The sequence below is a fragment of the Aplidium turbinatum genome, chromosome 9, assembly GCF_918807975.1.
Source record: "Aplidium turbinatum chromosome 9, kaAplTurb1.1, whole genome shotgun sequence".
Classification (NCBI taxonomy): Eukaryota; Metazoa; Chordata; class Ascidiacea; order Aplousobranchia; family Polyclinidae; genus Aplidium; species Aplidium turbinatum.
Window position 1 is genome coordinate 18,421,060 of NC_137480.1, and position 21,341 is coordinate 18,442,400.

General features: G+C 34.8%; 1 protein-coding gene across 1 annotated transcript; it reads right to left on the minus strand.

Moving 5' to 3' along the window:
• Positions 1-207: 207 nt before the first annotated feature.
• LOC145777554 (uncharacterized) lies at positions 208-20,847 on the minus strand. The gene is made up of 4 exons (XM_082588966.1): positions 20,742-20,847; positions 13,755-14,184; positions 3,975-4,162; positions 208-1,233 (listed from the first exon to the last, which is right to left on the minus strand). The coding sequence occupies exons 1-4, from the start codon at positions 20,748-20,750 to the stop codon at positions 529-531; spliced, it is 1,332 nt and encodes a 443-aa protein (XP_082445092.1). The 5' UTR covers positions 20,751-20,847; the 3' UTR covers positions 208-528.
• Between the last annotated feature and the right edge of the window lie 494 nt (positions 20,848-21,341).

A 21,341-nucleotide genomic window follows, 5' to 3' on the forward strand; every position in this document is an offset into this window, starting at 1 on the left:
TGATGATCGGAACAGTTTAATAATCTGGATAAAAACAATGGGCCTACAGCAAATATCAAATTCATGCTAGGTTACTGTAGGTAACATAAAATAAAGTTTCCAAAGTTAAAATTAAATTTTTCAGGAAATTCTTTGAAACGTCACTCGATTTGTATTTGAAACTTTAACACAAATTTTGCCTGTGCTGCAAAGATTTTATTGAGAATGTTTTAGAATGTATGTATTTTCTTACAAAGCCAAATACAACGCCAAATTTAGATTAGCCACGGCAAGCAGGCCGAGTTCTTGAATCCCGGCTGTAAAATATGCACCCAACCTTAGTTTCATAACTACGTACGGTTTTAAAATATGCACCAAACAAATAGGCGACTGAACAATTGAAAACATAAAAACAAATAAATACAAAATCACTCGTCAGTTTGTTTGAAAAAGCTTCATCAGAAAGGCAAATGTTTCGAACAAACGGAACGGCCAATCGGTTTTATGATATTGCCATCATATGTGAACTTAGTTTTTTACTCAGATTATTCATTTTAAATATCCAGATTCACTCAATCCCCTGTGATCCAAATGTGGAACTTGATGCATGTTTGGCTCTGATTCTGTTCCGGAATACCAAAATGAAGTCGACATCATAGAAGGATGTTGGATAGGCTGATGGTGCATTGAGAGTCCTCCAGGGTACCCTGATAATTGATGATTTTCTCCTCCTACACTTATAGGAGGAAAATGTCCATTGCTTATGGGATATGATGGTGCTACTCCTGAACTTCCATTTGCCGGAGAAGACATTTCCATCTTCAGAGGTGGGTGATGAGGCATGTCTTGATGATATTGTCTTATTGCATTTGGTGACGTTTTAACAACACAAGTCGAATGTGGTGATGTTATACCTTGATTAGGGGACATTGCAGATGGAGGACTAGGAGATGTTTGTTCATCATTTACTGAAGAAGGAGTCCATGCTTGCGGACCTACTCCTTTTCCTGTAACTCTAATTCCATTTATCATTTGTTCACCATTTGCACTTCCCGGGGTGCCTTGTTCTGAAGACATTGATGTTTGGGGCACCGAAGCCATCATTGGAGATGTAATTGACAGCGGCGATTCAACGTTGTTGTTTGCAGTACTACCATTACTTCCTGGCGATAATAAGGGATTGTCTTTGTCTTGAATGCCTTGCTTTATCATTTTTTTGCATTTTGATCTTCGATTTTGGAACCATATTTTTACCTGCAGAATAAAATCTGTAGTTAAACGTATTTATCATGATGTTTAGAATTGAAGTAAGTGGGTAGGCTAGCTCATAGCCTACTTCAACAAACCATAACATGACTCCACAGAACTGAAGAAATTTGCTGTGATTCTCAAAAGATCACTACGACGCGGTACAAGGATATTTTAATTGAAATGTGGGTTGTTAGGAAAAAATGTTTGTGCTTGACTGGTGCTTGGCAATCACTGTCACAGAACGTAATGATAGCCGGGCTGAATCGCCTAAGTGCTCATTAAAATCTGGCGTTCGTCGAATGTCCTCAAGTCCCTCATTACTGTGATCACGTTTGTGCAAAGAAACTTTTCTTCACCCATGCTCTGATTGGTTTAGAAGTCAGTGACGTTTAGAAGTCAACCTCAGCTTAGTTGTTGAAGAAGTGTAAACCTATTGTATGGTTAGCATACGTTGTCCCCACCTTAGCTTTAAGTAAATATAAGAGACGTTACCCTCGAAGGTGCCAATTTAAAAAGAAAATAAGCACCTAATGGCCTGGCCAGCCCACATCGTGTGGTACTGTTGTCAAAGACATATGTACCACAGTCATAAGTGCAATTAGTATGAAATGATAGCAGAGGATTTAAATCAAAATATTAATTTGACAATCGGCGTAAGCCATATCACAGTGTTGAGTCAAAGCTGTTCGTAATTTCAGACACTTCATCACTGTCACATAGCATCAGCCCAGACAACAAATGTCGGTTTTTACATTTTTATGTTTGCAGACTTTGGGTCAATTTGGAAAACGACTGATTTTCTTTCTGGGAATTGTAGCTTATGTGGCTTAGGCCAACAAGCTACAGAAAGTAAACCTTTATGGAAGTTAAATATCTTGTTGATGTAGGCTACATAATATACATATACTGTATCTATTTACATAAGTAAAAAATGTTTAAGGTAGTCTAAATAATGAAAAATAATAATTTCATTATTCTTTCAACAAATTCAAAATTTGACTCATGAAACGGTAAATTTCATGTTTGAAATATATTTACCTTCTTATATTGTAAAAGTGTCAACTAAAATTTCAATTAATAGGGATAATTTATTCTGTTATTTCTCCAAGGGCATTGGGAAAGGCAACATTTTCCTTGTGCTCTCATGTGTAGGCTACATTTGGTGAAGCAATTTGTATTGAATACTATAATTGTAAAAATAATGTATGTTATTTTGTTGGGTATGTTGTTAAAGCTTACATGTGGTCATGTGCGCTATTTTTTTCAGTAAATACAAAAACGTTAATCACAGAAATAAAATCAAGATTCATTTAAAAAACTTATGCAATGCACATTGATTTTTCTTTTGCCAATTGATTAAAAACTCCACTTAATAGTCTGATTATAGTTTTTCTGTGATTTCTGAAAAGACTTCCGAGAAAGACAATAATTTTTATTTTTTTTTTTATTTATTTATTTTTTTGAGAAAGACAATAATTAAACGTATTTCATGACTGTTTTCCATTCAGCGGCACCTAGTGGGTGGAATAAATCCTCGGCAACAACATTTTAAAAACTATTGGAATTTTCACTCTGTCAATCCTGGTAACCGGCCTTGCATTAAAAGCTTCCACAAGTATGCAAAACTACCAAGAATACCATATTAGAGGCTTTGTCAGTCCGAGGATGAAGATTTAAAACAAAACAAAGTAATTTTCCTTGTGATTGTGTGTGTAGGCTACATTTCGTTATGGAACAATTATATCAATTCACTTGATGAAGTCGTAGACCAGCTACATAACGCGCATTACACGAATCAATACGTTTGTGAATATGAGACATCTCAAACCTGTCTGAAATATTCATGAATTGTGTTTTCATCATATCGCCATCATGTGAAGCCGTTCACTTTATATTCATATGCAATTCAACTGTTTCTAAATCACATTTTACAACTATGAATTGGAGTTAATTGCAATGCAGTTAATTATGGGTCAATGACGTAGTTAGAAAGACAATTTTGGAAGGGAAAATAACTGTTTGGAGAATAGGCAAATATTTTAATGTTTGAAATAAAAATTTTGCTGAATAATTTAGATACTGAATGCGGTCAAAATTTTATGAAACGTCATTCAACAAGTAATACAATGGCAATACAACGTTGTAAAATTAAAAACATATTTTTTTTTTGGGGGGGGGGGGAAATAAAATTTTGGAAGGGGTGATTACTCTTTCAAGCCTCTCTTTTCCCGTTGCCACGTCTCTGCCATGGCTACCTGGGTTTATTGAACCTTAAGACAATGTAACAGGTTTGCACTACAATAATCACAGTTTTGCATGTTCTTTTGATGTCATCAATAATTACAGAGAGAAGTTTTGTGTGAGGTGAAAGACTTCGGCAACAGACGTCATTATTGTAAAAGCGTAGAATAATCATGGGTTAAGTAAACGTAATAGTATGTCACATTTTTCAAAATTTCGATTGTGTTATATCAAACAATTACTTTTTAATTTGTATGATTGTAGTAACGCAATGTTTACTTTTCAACATACTCTAAAGAAAAAAATAAAATCGACAAAAAAAAACTGAAAACTGACGGTAGGTTACGAAATTAATTACAAAATTAATTTAATAAAATTTAATTTAATTGAAATTTAATACGAAATTAATTACGATGTCAAAAAGTGTCAACAAAATCTACAAATATATGCTGCAAATTCATTGCCAATATGTCGTGTTTGGCCGGTGTGAAAATGAGATTTACCTGCGTTTGAGTTAACCCCAGAGTGGCTGCCAATTCCGCCCTCTCTGGCAAGGCGAGGTATTGCGTTTGTTGAAACCTTCTATTGAGGGCTTGCAGCTGCAGACTAGAGTAGATTGTTCTCGGTTTCCTCATTTTTTTCTTTTTTCCTTTTCCCAATATGACGTCATTGCTCATAACGTGATTGGTTTCTGTAGAAAATATAAAAACTTTAAGTAAATAACCGAAAAATTGTAAAACTGAAAGTACTTAGCAAATGTCATTTGAGAAAAAAGCTGCAAAAAACAATAAATGATCTTGATATTGATTTGTCTTCAATTCAACAGCGACCTGGTCTCATTCTAACTTGTCATTTTAAGTGACTAAAACAAAATTTTGTTTTTGTTGTTGATATCGGTTTGATTTTTGAGGAATCACTAAAATTGTTTATGAAATTTGATATTAGAAAACTTAGGCCAAGTTGTCGCAAAAAAAAAGTGAATGCACTCATTTAGCGTAAAAGCGCAATGTCGCTCGATAACATCTTAGGAAAGTATAACCCGGAGCCAATCCCAATGAAAATTGATATCTTCTTATCGAGCTCAATGAGTCAACCATTAAAAGAGCATCTCCCTCTTATCTGAGAAATGTTACATGATATTTCGTGTAGCCCACTATAGATGAAAAATAGAAATTGATTTTAACTGTCTTAAAACAACAAAAATAGAAAAAGAGAAATATCTGTCGCAATCTAGATGCATGTCCCTGAAGTTTGCGAAAATATTGTTGTTTCTACAATGAGTTTTTTTCTTAGATCAAAGCTTTGCTTCTTCGACTATGGCATTTTTAAAATAAAAACACATTTTTTCACTTTTTGCTTTGTAGCCTACTTGGTTCCAAATGGGTTTTCAATATTTCTATTTTATAAGCAAAAAAGAAACATAAAAAAATAAGGACTTATACAATTTTGTGGCTGAAAAAATTAACACAGTTAGTCTATTGGGCTAGTTTTTGTAATAAACCAAGTTAGCCTACTTATTTTGACTTAGTTTTAAATAAGGAGCAATAAATCGAGACGTAAAATAGTTAGGGTTTAATCAGATTACAAGTTTACTCAAAGTGTTAATTGTGTATCACAGTAATCATGCCAATATCATGGCGGTTTTAACCATTACAGTTCTCAAAGCGTTCTAGTTTTGGGGTAAGTAAACCTACCGACGTAATGCATCTTTTTCGCGTGATAATAAGTTTTAAAATTTGCAAAATGATTGCTTGGATATCTACGCTTGGGTGATCGTGCAGGTTCTTCGTCAGTCATGCCCTCTGGGTCAAATTATTTGTTTAGCCAGCAGATAAAACCGGCAGCAGGAAGTCTACGCAATCCTGAGAAACATTTTTTGAAGATTTAATTCACGAGCGGTGTTAGTAGTCGCGATAAGTGAACCTTTGTAATAGAACCCAAGGGGAAAGTTTTATGTAAATGCCACTTCCATCAAGATAGTATGATGCTTATCTGTATGTCACATTTATTTGTTTATTTATCATACTGTAGTTCTTTTGTTTTGATGTCCATCAAGTAGCTTTTATAAGTTTAAAGTCAAACAATAAATAAGTTTGGAGTTCCTCCAAGCTCCTATAGTTGTAACCACAAAGACGAACCCTCACTATGCCAGCAAGCAATATGCCAAACAGCTCACTATGCCTCACTATGCCAAACAACACAGCAAGCCACTTTACCAGAAGAACGCGTTCTTGTTATGTAATATTCACCCTAGCCTCTGGAAGCTTCTGGTCTAAGCAAATCTGTTATAAATAGCCGCGTGATTTGTTTGTAATTATTATTAGAGTTGTGTATTATGGGTATTAGAAGTTGTAATGAAAAGTATATTGAAGACGATTGTAGCGTTCCAGCCGACATTGAATAGATTGTAAAATAGAAGTTATTGCCAATTGTAAAGTAGCTGTTGCAAGTAGTCGTGTATATTTATCTTGAAATCAACAAAGTCTTTTGCCGTTCAGAATTTGATTTCTTTATGTGCTGAAAGTGGTCAACCATTCGTTAGTTTAAGAATTTTCATCTATCCTCTCACAAGTAGAACTATTCGACCATTTATCTGACTGTTTAACGTTTGATTATCCCAATAAACTACGTCATCAATCTTTTTAAAGTCTCTTTACGTGTAGGAACTAGAAACAATTGTGACAATAGCTTACAGATAGCAAAAATTTGAATACAGTAGACATTTTCTTGAAAATGTAAACTTAATTTTTCAATTTTAAAGCTAACCAATGAAAAGTTTGGCATCTACAATATCACTGCAGGATTACTACTGTATTGGAGCAGTTCAACTTTTTTATAAGTTATTGCATGTTTTTTTAAACAATTAGTGACATCAGACCTTTCTTTCTAAGTATAAAAAACATAGGGAACACAGCCAGGTTTCAAACAAGCAAAAAACATAACCTAAAAGCAGTACAGACAGATCCAACGTCAAGCTTTAACTTAGGGGTGGATTTTTGACTTTTTGTTTAAACCCAGGGGTGGACGTGTTTCAATGGCAATTTTTACAACTTTGTTTTGTCGCAAAGAATGGCATTTTCAACTTTTTTAGAGTAGCCTACATGACAGCAGCGTGTCGAAAAAAAAAATGCTTTTGGGGGGGAAGAGTTTAACCAGAGGCTCCTTAAGAAATTGACATATACAGGGTATCCTGGTTTGGTCGCTTGTGTGTATTTTGTTTCTAAACAATGTTTGATTCTGTTACAAAAGCACACTTTGCATTCGTAAAAAGTCACCAAATTTAAACGATTTCTGTAGACGTTTCTGTAATTCAGTCGAAGTAATGGGTTAAGTAATTGCAGGTAAGCTTCTAACTACTGTTTTTGTGGGCACAGAAAGATTTAATCACTTTTTATTTTATTTTGTGATGACGTAAATATTGCATCAGGATAGGCTGTAATGTAGAATATTAAATGATTGAAATGTTATGTGGATACCATTTAGTTTGCTCATGATCAACATCATATAAGCTTCTAAAACCATTCGAGAAGCAGCGAGGTTTCACTTAGATTCTAAATCGTAAATTCAAACAGAGCGCGTTTCAATTCTCTTGCTGTCTTTCGTTCAAAAATAAAAAGACGGTGGTGGATTAAAAAGACGGTGGTGGATTAAAAAGACGGTGGTGGATTAAAAAGACGGTGGTGGATTTTGTTGTTGTCGGAAAAATAATTTCACAGCTTTTGGACTATCGCCTGCGCTTACGTCACTGAAGCGCTGAAGTCATTGGTGCAATGGACGCTCATGTGGATCATAATCACTTTACTTTACGACACGGGTCAATCTCGATGATAATGATGATGACATAGATTCCAGTAGCGCACTTAGATGCGTTTCTTTTTACCTTCCACTCTTTAAATCACTTTTAATTGGTGTTTATTCAAAAAAAAAAAACGATAGTCACAGATATATCTGCCAAAAACTCCTTTTTGCTTTTTGTCGCTGCTGCATCGGCTTCGACAGAGTTGAAGAAAAGTTGTTGAAAATATCAGAAAAAATGGTTGGAAAGAGACTATACAGTGTCAAGTTACATTTATATGGCGTAGGCTAAACGAAAATAATAATTCTAAATTTTGATAGTTATAACCATACATTTCAAAACGTTAACTATTTTTTGTTTTTCTATGTCACACAAAAAGTAATTCAAATAATTTCAATTTTCTTTATCGTTTTAACAAAAATTTTTCATAATCTGCTTGTAGCCATTACCAGTGAAGGTCTGAACCACAAAAATTGTAGTTTAAATAATTCATATCCGAGTGCTTCTCATAATAACGGATGCAACAACACAATTAAGAGCACTGCAACTGCTCAAACCAGCAAGCCAGTTCTTTTGACATTGATTGAACGTACGCAGATGTTGCATCAATGTAAAAAACAACTAATCTGCTGACTGGGACGTTGTTTGAAACAAAACCTTGAACAAAGAAAGCGGTCAAAACTATTGCTCTGAAAGAAACAACTCAAAATATAGTTAGTGTCATTTGCCTTATTTTTTTCAAGGCAAGTGTGTAATTTTGGTGTTGGCAACATATATTTCATTTTTTAAATTGATTAACAACAAGTAGACCTAAAACTCTTTTTTGCAAATTAAAAATACTTGGTCAATTTTTTAGAATGATTGAGCAAAAAAAATGAATAAAGTTACTTCAAGATTTGACTCGCTAATTTCTCGCTTTCCGATCTGCTGATTTTGATCTATTTACAAATAGTCTTCCGTGAGTGTGTCGATATTGATAATTAGAGGCACACGTGCCAACTTTTAGACATCATCGGAAAACAAACAACATTGAAAACCAAAGCGTTGTTTTTGGTTTCCCTTTTCGCAACGTAACTACCGAATTCGATTTTCAATGGCTCACAAAATCTAGGTATCAAGCCTCAAAATAAAATTCAATTGAATTTAAATAACTTCCACAGAAAAATTACAGCCGAATCAAAGTAAAAATTAACGTGTATTACAGTTACTGTAAGTTAGTATACACAACTGCAAGTTTAAGAGAAAAAGCAATTGTGCGATGTAATGACTTGTTTGGAATTCATTTAGAAACTCGTTAGGTTACTCTGCAGTGTAGCAATAAGTATGAAACATTGTTTGACTTAATGGTAGGAGCCGTTGGTATTAGGCATCAAGTTGAATTACATAACTTTTTGTCGCTGATTTTTTATATTTTTATGTAATTATTATTTTTATTTTGACAAATTTCTGTTTGTCTTGCTGTAGCCTACTGATGTGAGCAAATTATAAGGTAATTGTTGTACTGTACTAGAAAACCACCCATTACAACTTACCAAACGACACAGCTTCGACACGAAAGCATTATGACGACAACAAGGGCGTTCTCTATATGGCGTTTTATGAACGGGTGGGGTTTTTACAACTTTTTTACAACTTGTATTTACGTGCATGTCTTCTTGTTGGCTTTTCAGCTGTCTTTTCCTCGCAATTGGTCACAGTAAAAAAAAGCATTTCACGAAGCGGAAGAAGTTGTGCAAGATGTAAAACTAACATATTTTTACAAATATAAAGTTGTTTTGTTGCATCTTACGTAGTGGGTGAGTGTTTTTTTTCTCATATCCCTAAAATGAATGGGCTGCGACGGTGGAGTTGGCTACTTTTATAAATCCTTGAGCAAAGCGAGCAAAAATTCTACCAGTTTTCCAAGTTTGACATGTTTACAGAGAAGTAAACTCAACAGCTGCCTTACAAATTCAAGAGACAAGAAAACAACTAAAATTTCTCATCTTTTTTGTTGGTTGTGAACAGACATAGCAGCTGGCGGATGAATATGTGCAGTTATCATGAAGAAAATCACGGCATTTTGACGAACTTAACGCAACTAATAATTACCGTTAGCTGAAAACAGCCTGTCCCGTGCTACTTGTTATAAACCAATAATTGCAACCACAATCCGGAAAGTCAGTCGTCATTGGCCTCTTCTACCCAAACGACGTTTTCTTCTTTTGCACTGAAGATGACCAGAGGAGTGGCTTGTGTCTTGACCTCTGATGTTGGCAGGCTGTTGCATCGATTCCATGTCTGGTCATAGGCTACCACTGACTAAACGGTATCGATTGAGTTGTTTATTACATAAAGTAGTGAGGGTAAGTCTGGGTAGCGATGCGGACACATTGTAAATTTGATGCAAACGTAGGGTGCAATTCGTATCACTTTGAAGAATTCGGTATGCAGCTGCCAAGATTCGAACCACAACCCAGGGCTTACCACAAGCACCGTTAGCAGTCCTGGATAATTGAGATTACTGTCGTATAGCTTATGTGGCCTACTACTTGCTGCAAGTTGGACACTCGTAAGCATTTTACAAACTAATCGATTCATTTGAACTTTGGTTTTGCGAAGATTGACTCTTTGAATTCCGTATGGAATTTTCACTTTGAAATTCTGTTAGATTTGGATTAGCCTAAACGTGCAGCAGGTATTTTTAACATTGTTGTAAATTGCGACTTGCAAGATGAAAATACGACAATGTCAATCATCAAGCGCTTAGATTACAAACTGAATTTCGATAAAATCTCTTGCAAATGAAGTGATTACTGTTGAAACAAAAAAAATTTCAGTAGCCGTTTTGTCTTGATAGATTAAGACTTTTAAGTGGTTCGTAATCTTTTTGTAGCCACGGAGCACTTTCGAAATATTATATTAATCTTGCAGAGTATTGAACGTCTAAGAGCGACTTTTTGTAAACGGTTTTCAAAATTACTCATAAACTATGTGGAATACTGCGTTAAGTTTTAATTTTATTCTACAACCAATGCATTTAAGGACTTTTCACAATTTTTTGCAATAATCTAAAAACCTAAGAGGTTAGTGAGCCTCAAGTTGAGAACCACTGTGATAAGGTTTGTTTTATTGAATTTAGCCGGTTACTTAATTGTACATGGATGAGTAAACAGTAGACAAAATATATGAGCAACATAGATGGCAATGATGGGCACTTGAGTATGCTTATGTACTTGATATTTAGTAGTACTGTACTGTAGTAGAAGTAGTTGAGTGATAGTTGATAGAAGATAAAATTTGAAATTTATGGACTCTTAACGAAGAAAAAGGTAAGTAACCTATTGATGGTATAAAGCAGTAAGTCACACTAATCACACAAATAGGAGTAGGCTACAGGCAACTTCAAAATATCCCCAATTTTTTTACCAAGCAAACACTGAAAGCATGGGAACAACTCAGGATCTATTACGAGCTGGGCTCACAGACCTCTAATAGCTGGTTTGCTGATCTTGTTTGAAGAAACCCATCTATTGAAGTCACATAATACTAAGCTTCGTTTCTAAAGTATAGGCTTCCGTGACGTTGTGATATTAATGTAACCATTCAACTGAAACGGTTTACCACGTGACAGAGCTTATTTAAAGCTATAGTGTTAAATGAGTAAAAATGCAAACAAAGAAATAGAGATGTCAATCAATGAAACTCGTCGGATAAATCTCTTTCTGTCCTAAAGCGACGTTAGATTAAGTAAGCAGCAGGTTCTAAAAAGTATAACAATAGAAATGAGAGGAAGAAACACCGCAAAAAGTCAATTTCATTCCGTATTGGATTTAAAACGCAATGGCCTTTTCCACGGATTTGTTAGCAATATCTACCGCAAGCGAATGCTTTTCACATGGCCAAATTTTTACTTTGATGCTTTGCTTCCATTTAAATTACAATTACTGGAAAAAAAAGTTGTATGTCTTTTCCTGACAATATTCAGATGCATGCATCTGTAGGCTATATGTTGCAATATGCAAAGTAGAATGCGTTTATTATTCTTTCTAATGAAGATGGAAAATTTATTAGCTAGTTTGTTAGTTCTTTTTTTAGACATAAAAAAGGATATTTCCATTTCTTGATCAGGCAATTAGAAAATACGACATACCAATATGAAATATCACTGTACTTTGTGATGTCATTACTAAATCCGATAATAATAAGTGGATAGTGAGTTAATAGAACTTAAACAGGAATGCTATGTGTTATTTGCTGTCGTTGCGTACAGCGCCGTTTTACTCTTTCATTCACGCTCAAGTAATTATTTTAACATATTTACTTCACCATACTTCCACTAAAAGTGCACGATGTATTGATAAAGTTACTTTTGTGTTCAAAACAATTTCTTTTTAACAGTCGCTTGATTGTGGTTTTAAAAAAACAAAATGGCGGCTGGCGGTTTACTAGCAGCAACGGTAGCAGCAACGGCGTAGTTGCCTTGACAGCATAGCTTTTCTGTCAGTGAATAAAACAATGATATGCATACCTGTGAAAGTTTTATTTTTTCTTGATTGCTTCATAAAAATAGGCAAAAACAATTGTATTTGAAGTTTTCTTTTAGTAAGAAGAAAAGCGTTTCCAGTTGTAAAAAAAAATCTGATCACACGGTGCATAGGTGAGGCTACAGTGTACAGAAAAATGTTCAAGAAATCAGATCCATAAAATCCATGTAACTTTTAAATATAAATTACCTTATCGAATGCATGTGGCATTGATTTACACCTAAAACCAGTGTTACTGACAAAGTTTCAATGTAATTGCATTAATGTTTAAACTGCATTATATTTGCGTTAACAAAAAATCTTGAAAATTTGTTTTTTCTATTCAATTACAGTAGTAAGTAGTGAGACGACCCCACTAAATTACACCTTAGCCATATTTGCAGAGTGCTATCACAAGCCAGCAGTTAAACCTTGAGAAAAAATGCCGTAATTGTATCATACGTAAAATATCTCATGTAAAAAGATTGATGAGGCTTCTAAAAAGTCGTTCTGCCAACACACGATGGCTGTCTTCCAGTTCACCCCAACATCAAAGTAGGTTTGCAATGCTTGCCGCATACAGACTTCCTTGACGTAAGATAGAGTTTCGCCAGTATTAAATTGCCTGTAATTTTCGGAGTCAATGAAGCGTTTCCTACACAGCATTGAAAAATTAAATGTCGTTTTTAGGTCGTTTTATTTTTGACCGCAAATTGCACCCGTTTCCTTTTCTGGATTAGCAGATATATAAATTTTGAAGACACAGAGCATATCGGGAAACATCCAATTTACCAGCCTTATGAACCGTTTCAAAACTACACTATAAATAAAGAAGGTTGAATAATTTCAGATAGAGGACACTAAAACCGTGTGCAATGAATCACTGCTTTCTTACGTGCGGTTACAATCATGTTATAGCAGTAACAATCAGCAGAAACAAAGTTTTATTATAAAATTAGATTTTGGCTCATTGCGGCATTGACACTCGCCCACAAACTGTAAAATACTCAACATCTGAGCGAATGACGTCAGGACTCTTGCCATTTGAGAGTAACTTGATCTCTATGACCAAAAAAAGCAAGTGTTGCCATGTATTTGTTTGATTATTTTTTCTCTGCTTGATACACAATGACAGTTTGCTTTATTTAATTCAAAAATTCATTGAGTGTTCTTTCTCTGCTTTGTGGAAGTATTTAGGCAATATATCTGACGTAGCCGAAGAGAAGATGCATTGATGCATTTTTATATGGTCATTAGGCTACTCATCAATACAAATTTTCCGGTTTGCAATGTAGCCTATTAATCATGCCAGCTTTTTCTAAATGCAGTATCTTAAAATTTCTTTTAACTGAATATAAGCAACCCTTGCTATTTACGATTTTCATTCCTAATTTTAAAAGTAATTCCTCATACAATCAATGTTAATGGATTTGAATGCCATGTTTACTTTTGTACATACTATTACTAAGTATGTAGTATATATTGTGCATGGAACTCTTCATATGTTTACCTGATTCTATGTCAATCTAGTTCAAAAACATTCTCTACCCAAATCCAGTATACACTTGTGAAAAACAATTTTTAGTGAATGTATTTGTTTGGCATCAAGCGCATGCAAAAAACGAAAGCTATACTTCACGGCTTGTCTTATTTGAAACTGGCTGGAAAGAATATCAATTGGGTTTAAATAATAAATTCACTCAAATCTTTAAAGTAAAATGTAGGCTATCACTAGGCATTATTTATCTTGTGCAAGGCCGTTGAAAGGATAATTTTGATCCGGTACCGATGAGATTCTCGGACCTTAAATCAGGACACTGCGTAAAAAACATACTATATTGAATGAATACGGGGAGGTTTCTTGAATTTCTCGGACCCTTTAGCAATATTACGGGCCTCTAATATCATCCAAAAGTACCCCTGGACCCCGTGTCAACGATACCGGTCTTCTGTAACCTATATAACACATAAAAAATTCTCACCTTGATGTAATATTGAGTCTCCTAAGGGCGGACAGTTTGAATACTGATTCATTAATCCTCCATAGGAAGAGTGTCCTGTGGGTCCGTAAGGCGATGGAAAACCATGAAATGCACCAGATCCTGTTCCTAGATGAGGAGGATGAGCTGTAGAATATCCACTTGCCGGCGTTTGCATGTTGTGAGTATGATGGCTTAAATGCGACGCAGGGCTCAAGCCTGATGCAGAAGATGTAGACACTCCTCCAATTGCTTGGATGGAACTTGGTTGACTTGTAGATCCGTACGGAGAACCGTAAGTGGAGCCGGGCATTCCGTAAGCTCCTGCGTTCCCGAAAGTAGAAGGTCCGCGGCCACTTCCCAAATACCCGGATGCTGCAGCCGCAGTTGGCTCATAACTGTATCCATATGCACTCATTTGACTTTCTGCGTGCTGAAAAACATTTATCATGTTACAAAAGACTTAACTTGTATTGACAGTAATAGGGATGTTACACAACCTGCGCAGACTATTTTTTATCTTCCAATAGTGTTTTGCAATCTCAGTAGGGTTAAGCTTTAATCAAATAACTCTTTAAACTTGAAATATTTTTTATTCTACTTCATAGAGGCTGAAGATATAAAAATAATATAAATATAAAAATAATATAGAAGATATAAAAATAAATATAAAAAATTTGTTATTGAACTAAGACTTAAAAAACTAAGAACAAGCCAATCTTTCAACATTTCCGTTCAAGTTAAAGGTCATGTTTGGTGTTGGTTTTTACGGCTATCGACGATACAATCAGAGCAATGTGGCCACATTTGTCTGTGGTCTCGCAGAGGAGGGTAGATAGATGACTATCCGTGCCAACGATTAGAACGAAACATTAAAACAAACTAAACAAAGATTTTATCTCGCTACTTATTCACTAAATTGTTACTTTATTATACTCCCTTCGACGTCTCTTCAAAATTTTCGTGCGTGATATCATTTTGGTATGCGCGTGTAACAATCATATTCACATGTGATGCTTTACCGCTGATTGTCAATATTCAGCCTATTGAGTTTGCACTAATCAAGTTTGCTAAAAATATTGCTATTGCTAAATCTTTGCAGTTAGAAAATTATGTATTGTTAAATATATTATAACTTGTTAATTGGAACAAGAATTGCTTAACCGAAGCAAGCCTTTCACATCACTGCATGCATTCTTCGAAACAAAAACTTACAATTTACAATTTACAAAAAGTGTTAACGTATTACACCGTTCCTATGTTGCTGTATGGATTTGAAACCTGGACGCTAAGTCAAGATATTAGTATTTAAACGCTGATGAAATCTGATTTTTACGTAAAATGCAACTAATATCCTATCTTGGCCACAAAATAAATAAAGATGTACTAGCTCAAACTAATTAAATCAGAACTCTCTTGAACAACATCACTGCAAAGCAGACAAATTTTTTTCAGCTCCCTCAAGATGAAAAAAAAAATTACAACACAATGCTTTTTGTTAAAAATTGAAGACAAGCGAACACGTGGAAAACAACGCTTCACTTTTCTCAATAACTCCAAGGACCACTTTCATGTTACAAATGATACAAACTAAAAAATGTTCATTTCAGTCAAATATCAGAACAAATGAAAAGAACTGTGCACGAACGTCTAAGCCCGAAAAGAAGCATGGAACAAGAAGAGATATTGTGAAATGAATAAATTTGCAATTAAGCTGTTTTTGAACTACTGCACTACAGAAAGTTTTGCAACCACTTTTTGAGGCAAGTTTATTTTACGCAATTAAACAAACCTTTAACAGAAATTCAATACACTTAAAACAACAATTGATTGTTTTTTCAAATACTTACATGAAAAAAAGTGACTAACATCAACTAGCATGTGATGATTTTTTTATGATTGCAATCAATTATGATGAAACAACATTCACATTCTTCACATCTCGCCGCGCCATCAACCTTTCGTCATCCGAGCACCAAAAGAATTCGTCAAGCAAATTATTGTCTGGCCTCACATAGCTTGTGACACTCAAAGACATTCAGTTTGCGTGGTAACTAACCTGCTGAGGTATTTGACTACGTCGCAATCTGATGTTTTTCACTCATCAAAAACGTTGCAAAAGAATTTTCTAATACGTCGTCGCAAGAGACTGGGCTTGCACACAACGACAAAACTCGTTCTTCTTGGTAATTTATTTGTTTTGAAAACTTGTATATAGATTTTGCAGCTCTCAAGCTGTCGACACAGCTGTGACAAAGATTTGCGTCTAAGATTTTTTCCAAAGCGGTAGTAATGATACTCTTAGAATATTCTCAAAATAATTTGATTATTTATTATAAAGCTAAAAAAAATCATCCTGATTTAGCTGAAAATTTGATCAATGCTGCATATACCTTTGTGTATTCATCAATTCTGGGGGTGACTTTCACTGAAAAATTGCTGCTTTGCGAAAAATGCCTTAAAAACGCTTTATGAGCGTATTTGATTAACATGATAAGTGTGGGTTGGCAAATGTCAGACACTTAAAGCGCAAGGTTTGGCAGACGTGAACAACAGCTGTGGCATGTATTGGGTACTTTTCAAATGAGTTCATGCGTCTGATTTCAAATCACATTGGATTGTGGATGTACTGTTTGCCAAAAATATCCACCTGCATATATAGAATTTTTATGAATTAAAAAGGCTATTAAGTGTATTTCAATTTTCAAGTAGGTCGGATTTTTTTCTACGAAACTAAAACGTCTTCTAAAATATGTCTTTAGAATTGGGGTGCCCAAACAGATCAAGAAACAAAATACTAAAAGCAAACATCAACTTCTTTATATTGTAGCCTCTGGCGACTTGGCGCAATTGGACACGACAGAATATATTTCAGATTAAAGTCACTTTCTCATGTCGCAGTGTCAGCTTGTTTGGCAAGAACCACAAGCCATAAGGCCTTTCATGTAAAAATGTTAGAGAACTGACCGGATTAGTGCTTTCACTTTGATCACGTTAGATATACGGCAGTGCCAACCAAGCAAGCAAAAAAAAGTCATTTTTACATTGATTCAAGGGCGGACTTTGGATAATAAAGAACTGACGTCATTCGTGCGAGTGACTTTGTTGGCTAAAACTGGATGGACCACAATTCTCCTCCCAAACAAACCCCGAAATGATTAAAATTAATTCCGAATTGCTTTTTTTTTGTCACAAATATATTTACAATCTTCATTATAACATCATACGCAATAGTCTAGCTAGACTTAAATAAGTCACGGTATCCGTGGGTTGCCACCAATCACCAGAGCATAATACATTGCGTTATGTTATATCTTGATAAGAAGTGCGATAACAAAACCTTTTAGTGCATTTCGAAGCTCAGTTAGTAGACTAAAATCTCAAATTTCACGGACATTGTTCTTTTGAATGGTTTTTAATGGAAAAAACAAACTGTGAAACATTACAATAACTTGTAAAGAGAAATTGTATACCACTCAAATGAAATTCACAGTATAGCAAAGTATTTATTGTAGACTACAGAATAGAATCAAAGGCAGGGTAGAATATAAATGTTTTTGCTTTGCAATAAATTTGTCTATTTTTCTGATGATGAGGTTGCGTATCAATAAGTATTAGGCTACACACATTGAAGAGTTAAAATGATATGCTTTGATGAAACAGATAAATAAAAATTTATGTAAAATGTACAGTTTTACACTATATAGGCCTAACATTTCTGTTTAAATTTCAAGAAGGTTGCTTCCATTAAACTTAGAAAACTATTCAACAAAGCTGCTTTATAATAATAATGCTTGTTTTTATCTGTATCCATCGCAGAATGCGTTGCCCCTCGCCACTATAAGCTACAAAGCAGACAGTGTCAATGCAGCAATATAGAGCCGCAACTGAGTACATTATTACCCAAATCCATTCTGTTGCTCAGTGCCAAGCAGAAATTAGATTCAGTTTCCTTATTAAAAAGTCTTTTGTATGACCCGACAGGGTATTGAACCCATGCCCAAAGATTCAGAGGCGGACGCACTAACCGCTCAAGAGTCACCTTTAGTTGCAAAATATTTGAAACAAGTTTTAAAGATTTTTCCAGGCTTTGTACGCGTCAGTGACAGCCTCAAACAAAGTGACAGATTTTAATAGCTTGTCCATGAACTGCTTTGTAGTCTATGGCTCGTCCTACAGTATAGCTTTAAGCAGATTAATCGCATTAGCAAAACGTTGAATTAAACTCATGAAACAGAATAACACTAGAGTTTGCGATGCAACATTCGTAATTCGTAAATATATCGTGCTTTCAAACGTCACCGTCGTACAAAGCGGATAACATGATTATACAGATTTAAACTGTCAAAAATTTAGTTATAATTAGCCAATAACACAAGAGAGTATTACTCAATTACTGATTATCTTTTAGCGCTATTAAAAACAAGCAAATTCAGAGAGTTTGCTGTGAGATTAAACTGATGTTGTTGATATTAGACTAGCTGTTACACAGAATGAGGACATAACATTTTCATTAAATTTGTTGTTTCAATTTCTCTCGTAGCCTGATATTTTGGTAATTGTGAAAAGATGTTGAGTTCAAGTTTTTACGGTTGGTCGACACGTTTGGAAAGACATCACTAATGCTTCATTGAACAAATCAATGTAAGAACATGTTCGAGCAACGGTTACAATTACCTTTGATGCCTTAGACCGTAGATATGACTGAAAACCGGTCGGTCTAAGATATTTTATTTAATATTGTCGATATTCTGTTGTGTACATAAAAATGGGCCTCGCAAAAGCATGCACTGCCATCTTGCTCACTCAGCCATCTTTAGGCTACTAATGATCAAGAGAAAAGCAAAAATATGTAACGACTAAGGAAGGTTTTATTTCAACTTCAAACTGTTTTCAAAATAAACAAGATTCATGCGGTACACAAGATGTTTTAAGCTATTTTCAGAAATTTTATCTGCAACTTTCAACTGCAATGTTTACCGACTATTGTGCCGAAGGAAAAAGCAAGAGAATATTTAGATTTGACTTTTACAGCGATCAGGTTGGGATAACCTTGTTGTTGGGTCTTCTTAAACTGAACACTGACCTCAAAGATTTCAAAGTAAACCTAATTTGCTCACTTTTTTTACTAACTTACCGTACAATAAAAACTTGCCCCGTGATAACTAATTTCAGTGGACCTCAGTACGCAAATTGTACAATTATCACAGGTTAGGCTTTGACCAAATAGAACTCCCATCCTGGTACACTCCTGAAGAAAGGGCTATTGACAGACATATCTTACACCCAGATCTGTGTCGCTGACCTTAAAATTAGGAAAATTACGAGATACCTCAACTTTACTTGTTATAAACAACAGCCCAGCCCTTGCAATAACCCTATAGCAGCAAGCATATACTGCTATTGTATCACGCTTGACTGCAGATTCACCTACAAACAGCATATTGTAAAATGCCAATAGCAATACCAATGGCTCAAATGAAAATTAATAATCTTAAGATAGGGATTTTTCCCACAGTAGATTTTCAATCGGTTGCAGCTTCAAGTCCTTCCCACGTTTTTTGCAAGTTTGAGTTCTGTGATTTCTCATTGATTCTGTTAAGCATGTTTTTTGTATCACTTTTGACAATTTTTTGTTAAGCTTACTTTCTTTCAATTATAGTTTCTGCATTTCTCATTCTTGTTATGACTGTTGATATTTCAGCTGCAATAAAACTAACTGATCTATTCTCTGTAGAAACTCACCAAATCTGCAAATTTTGATTGATTTTTTATGTTCAAGTTCAGGGATATTTAATTTTCCCTTTTCACTGTCTTGATACACAGGTTTTCTTTTTTTCATTTGCTGAATTGTTGTGTTTACATTGGGAGAAATCAGCCTCTGTGCAGCTCAGGCTTACCTGTGTATTCAACAAAAAAATTGTAGGCTACTCGTTTCAGGCTGTCTTAAGCCAATCAACACTCGTGACAGCACATCAAGGGATGTAAGCAGACAAGTAAATTTGCAAGCGAGTTCTGAATTTATTCAAATGCTACCAGCTCAGTGGCCGAGTGGTTTCGCCTTCGGCTCTGGTGCTGGTAGATCTGAAATCGATTCCAGGTCGGGTCAAACCGAAGACTTTAAAAACGGTACCGATTGTGTTCTTTCTTGCGTAACGCAGTGAGAATAAATCGGGTAATAATGTGATAACATCGTAAAACCTGATATAAAATTAAACATGACTCCTGTCGCTAAATAACCTTAGCTGTTGTGGAGCGACAATAAATAAAGCCATAACATTATTATTTTTCAAATGCTGTTGATGAAGTGACCATAGGTTTTGGCTAAGGTAGACTCCTTTTTGAAGTCTATGTTTTATTTTTGAAACTGCTAGCGTCCTGTGGAACCATCATTGGGAATTACTACAGACGAACATAGAAGAGCTTTCTACACTGCGTCAAGTCACCAGCTTGCATTTCTCCATGTATTTAAAGCCGATAGAAGTGGTAATGTCAAATATATTTTGCTAAAGTCTACCTAATACATACAGTAAAAACTTACAACGGCAACTTGAACTCTGTCGTATAAAATTACATTGGCGGTCATGTATTTTCAATTTTTATTATTGGAGGAGGCAGTTCACAAAGTCACAAGGAGTCGAAGTGTTGTTTGTGACTGTGATTGCCTCTGCCAAACGAAAAAAATCCTCCTGAAACCTTCAAGCTGGGACTTCAATTACATTTGTAAAGCTTATTAGGTTCAGTACAGTAGCTACATAAACTGAACATAAATGCACAAAACGATTGATATAGCTGACAGCAGTTTGGTGTCACAAAGAAATAATATGAAGAGGAATTGCTGGTTGGTGGTAATTGTCAGGGTTGTATTTAAATCATTTTTCGACTGGCTTGGCACAGGATTTTGCAGTTGTTTACGCAATTTAGCAACAGCAAAACAAAGTTATCAATTAAACAAGAACTGTAATTGAAATAGGCTACCTCTTCACTCACCATGACCATGCCCGTAGACTTGTAAAAGGTACAGATCTTTGGCTCGCTTTTTCTGACGGATAAGAAAAATAAAACTTTGCTTTTTCAAAAATGTATCTTCTGTTATTCAACGCAATTTGTAAGATAACAAAAATATTCTACTAGTGAATATATCTAAAAATCTGCAAGGGTATTTTATAAATTATTACATAAAATGCGCTCTTAATTAAAATTTCCCAAAATACTTATTAAATACTCTTAATGCATTGCTAAGGTGCTACTAGTAAGCCATTTCATTATCTTTTTTTATCCGATTAAAACCATCAAGAACAATTAATATTGAAAATATGTATTTTCGTTTGAAATATCAACTTTTAATTTTTTTTTTGATAGTTGCCTACAACAAATTATACCGATTATTGTTACTGCTATGTTGCATTTATCAAATGCTGGCATTTATACAACAATCTAACCTCTTAGTGTAATTTATTAAGAATCGATTTCGCTACAGTAATAGCATCTTCAGCTTATTCAAATAGAATCTGATTATTGTTAATCATGAATTTCCTCTTGTTTGCACCTGAACGTTAAATAGGCAACTTAGACATTTTATGAAACGGC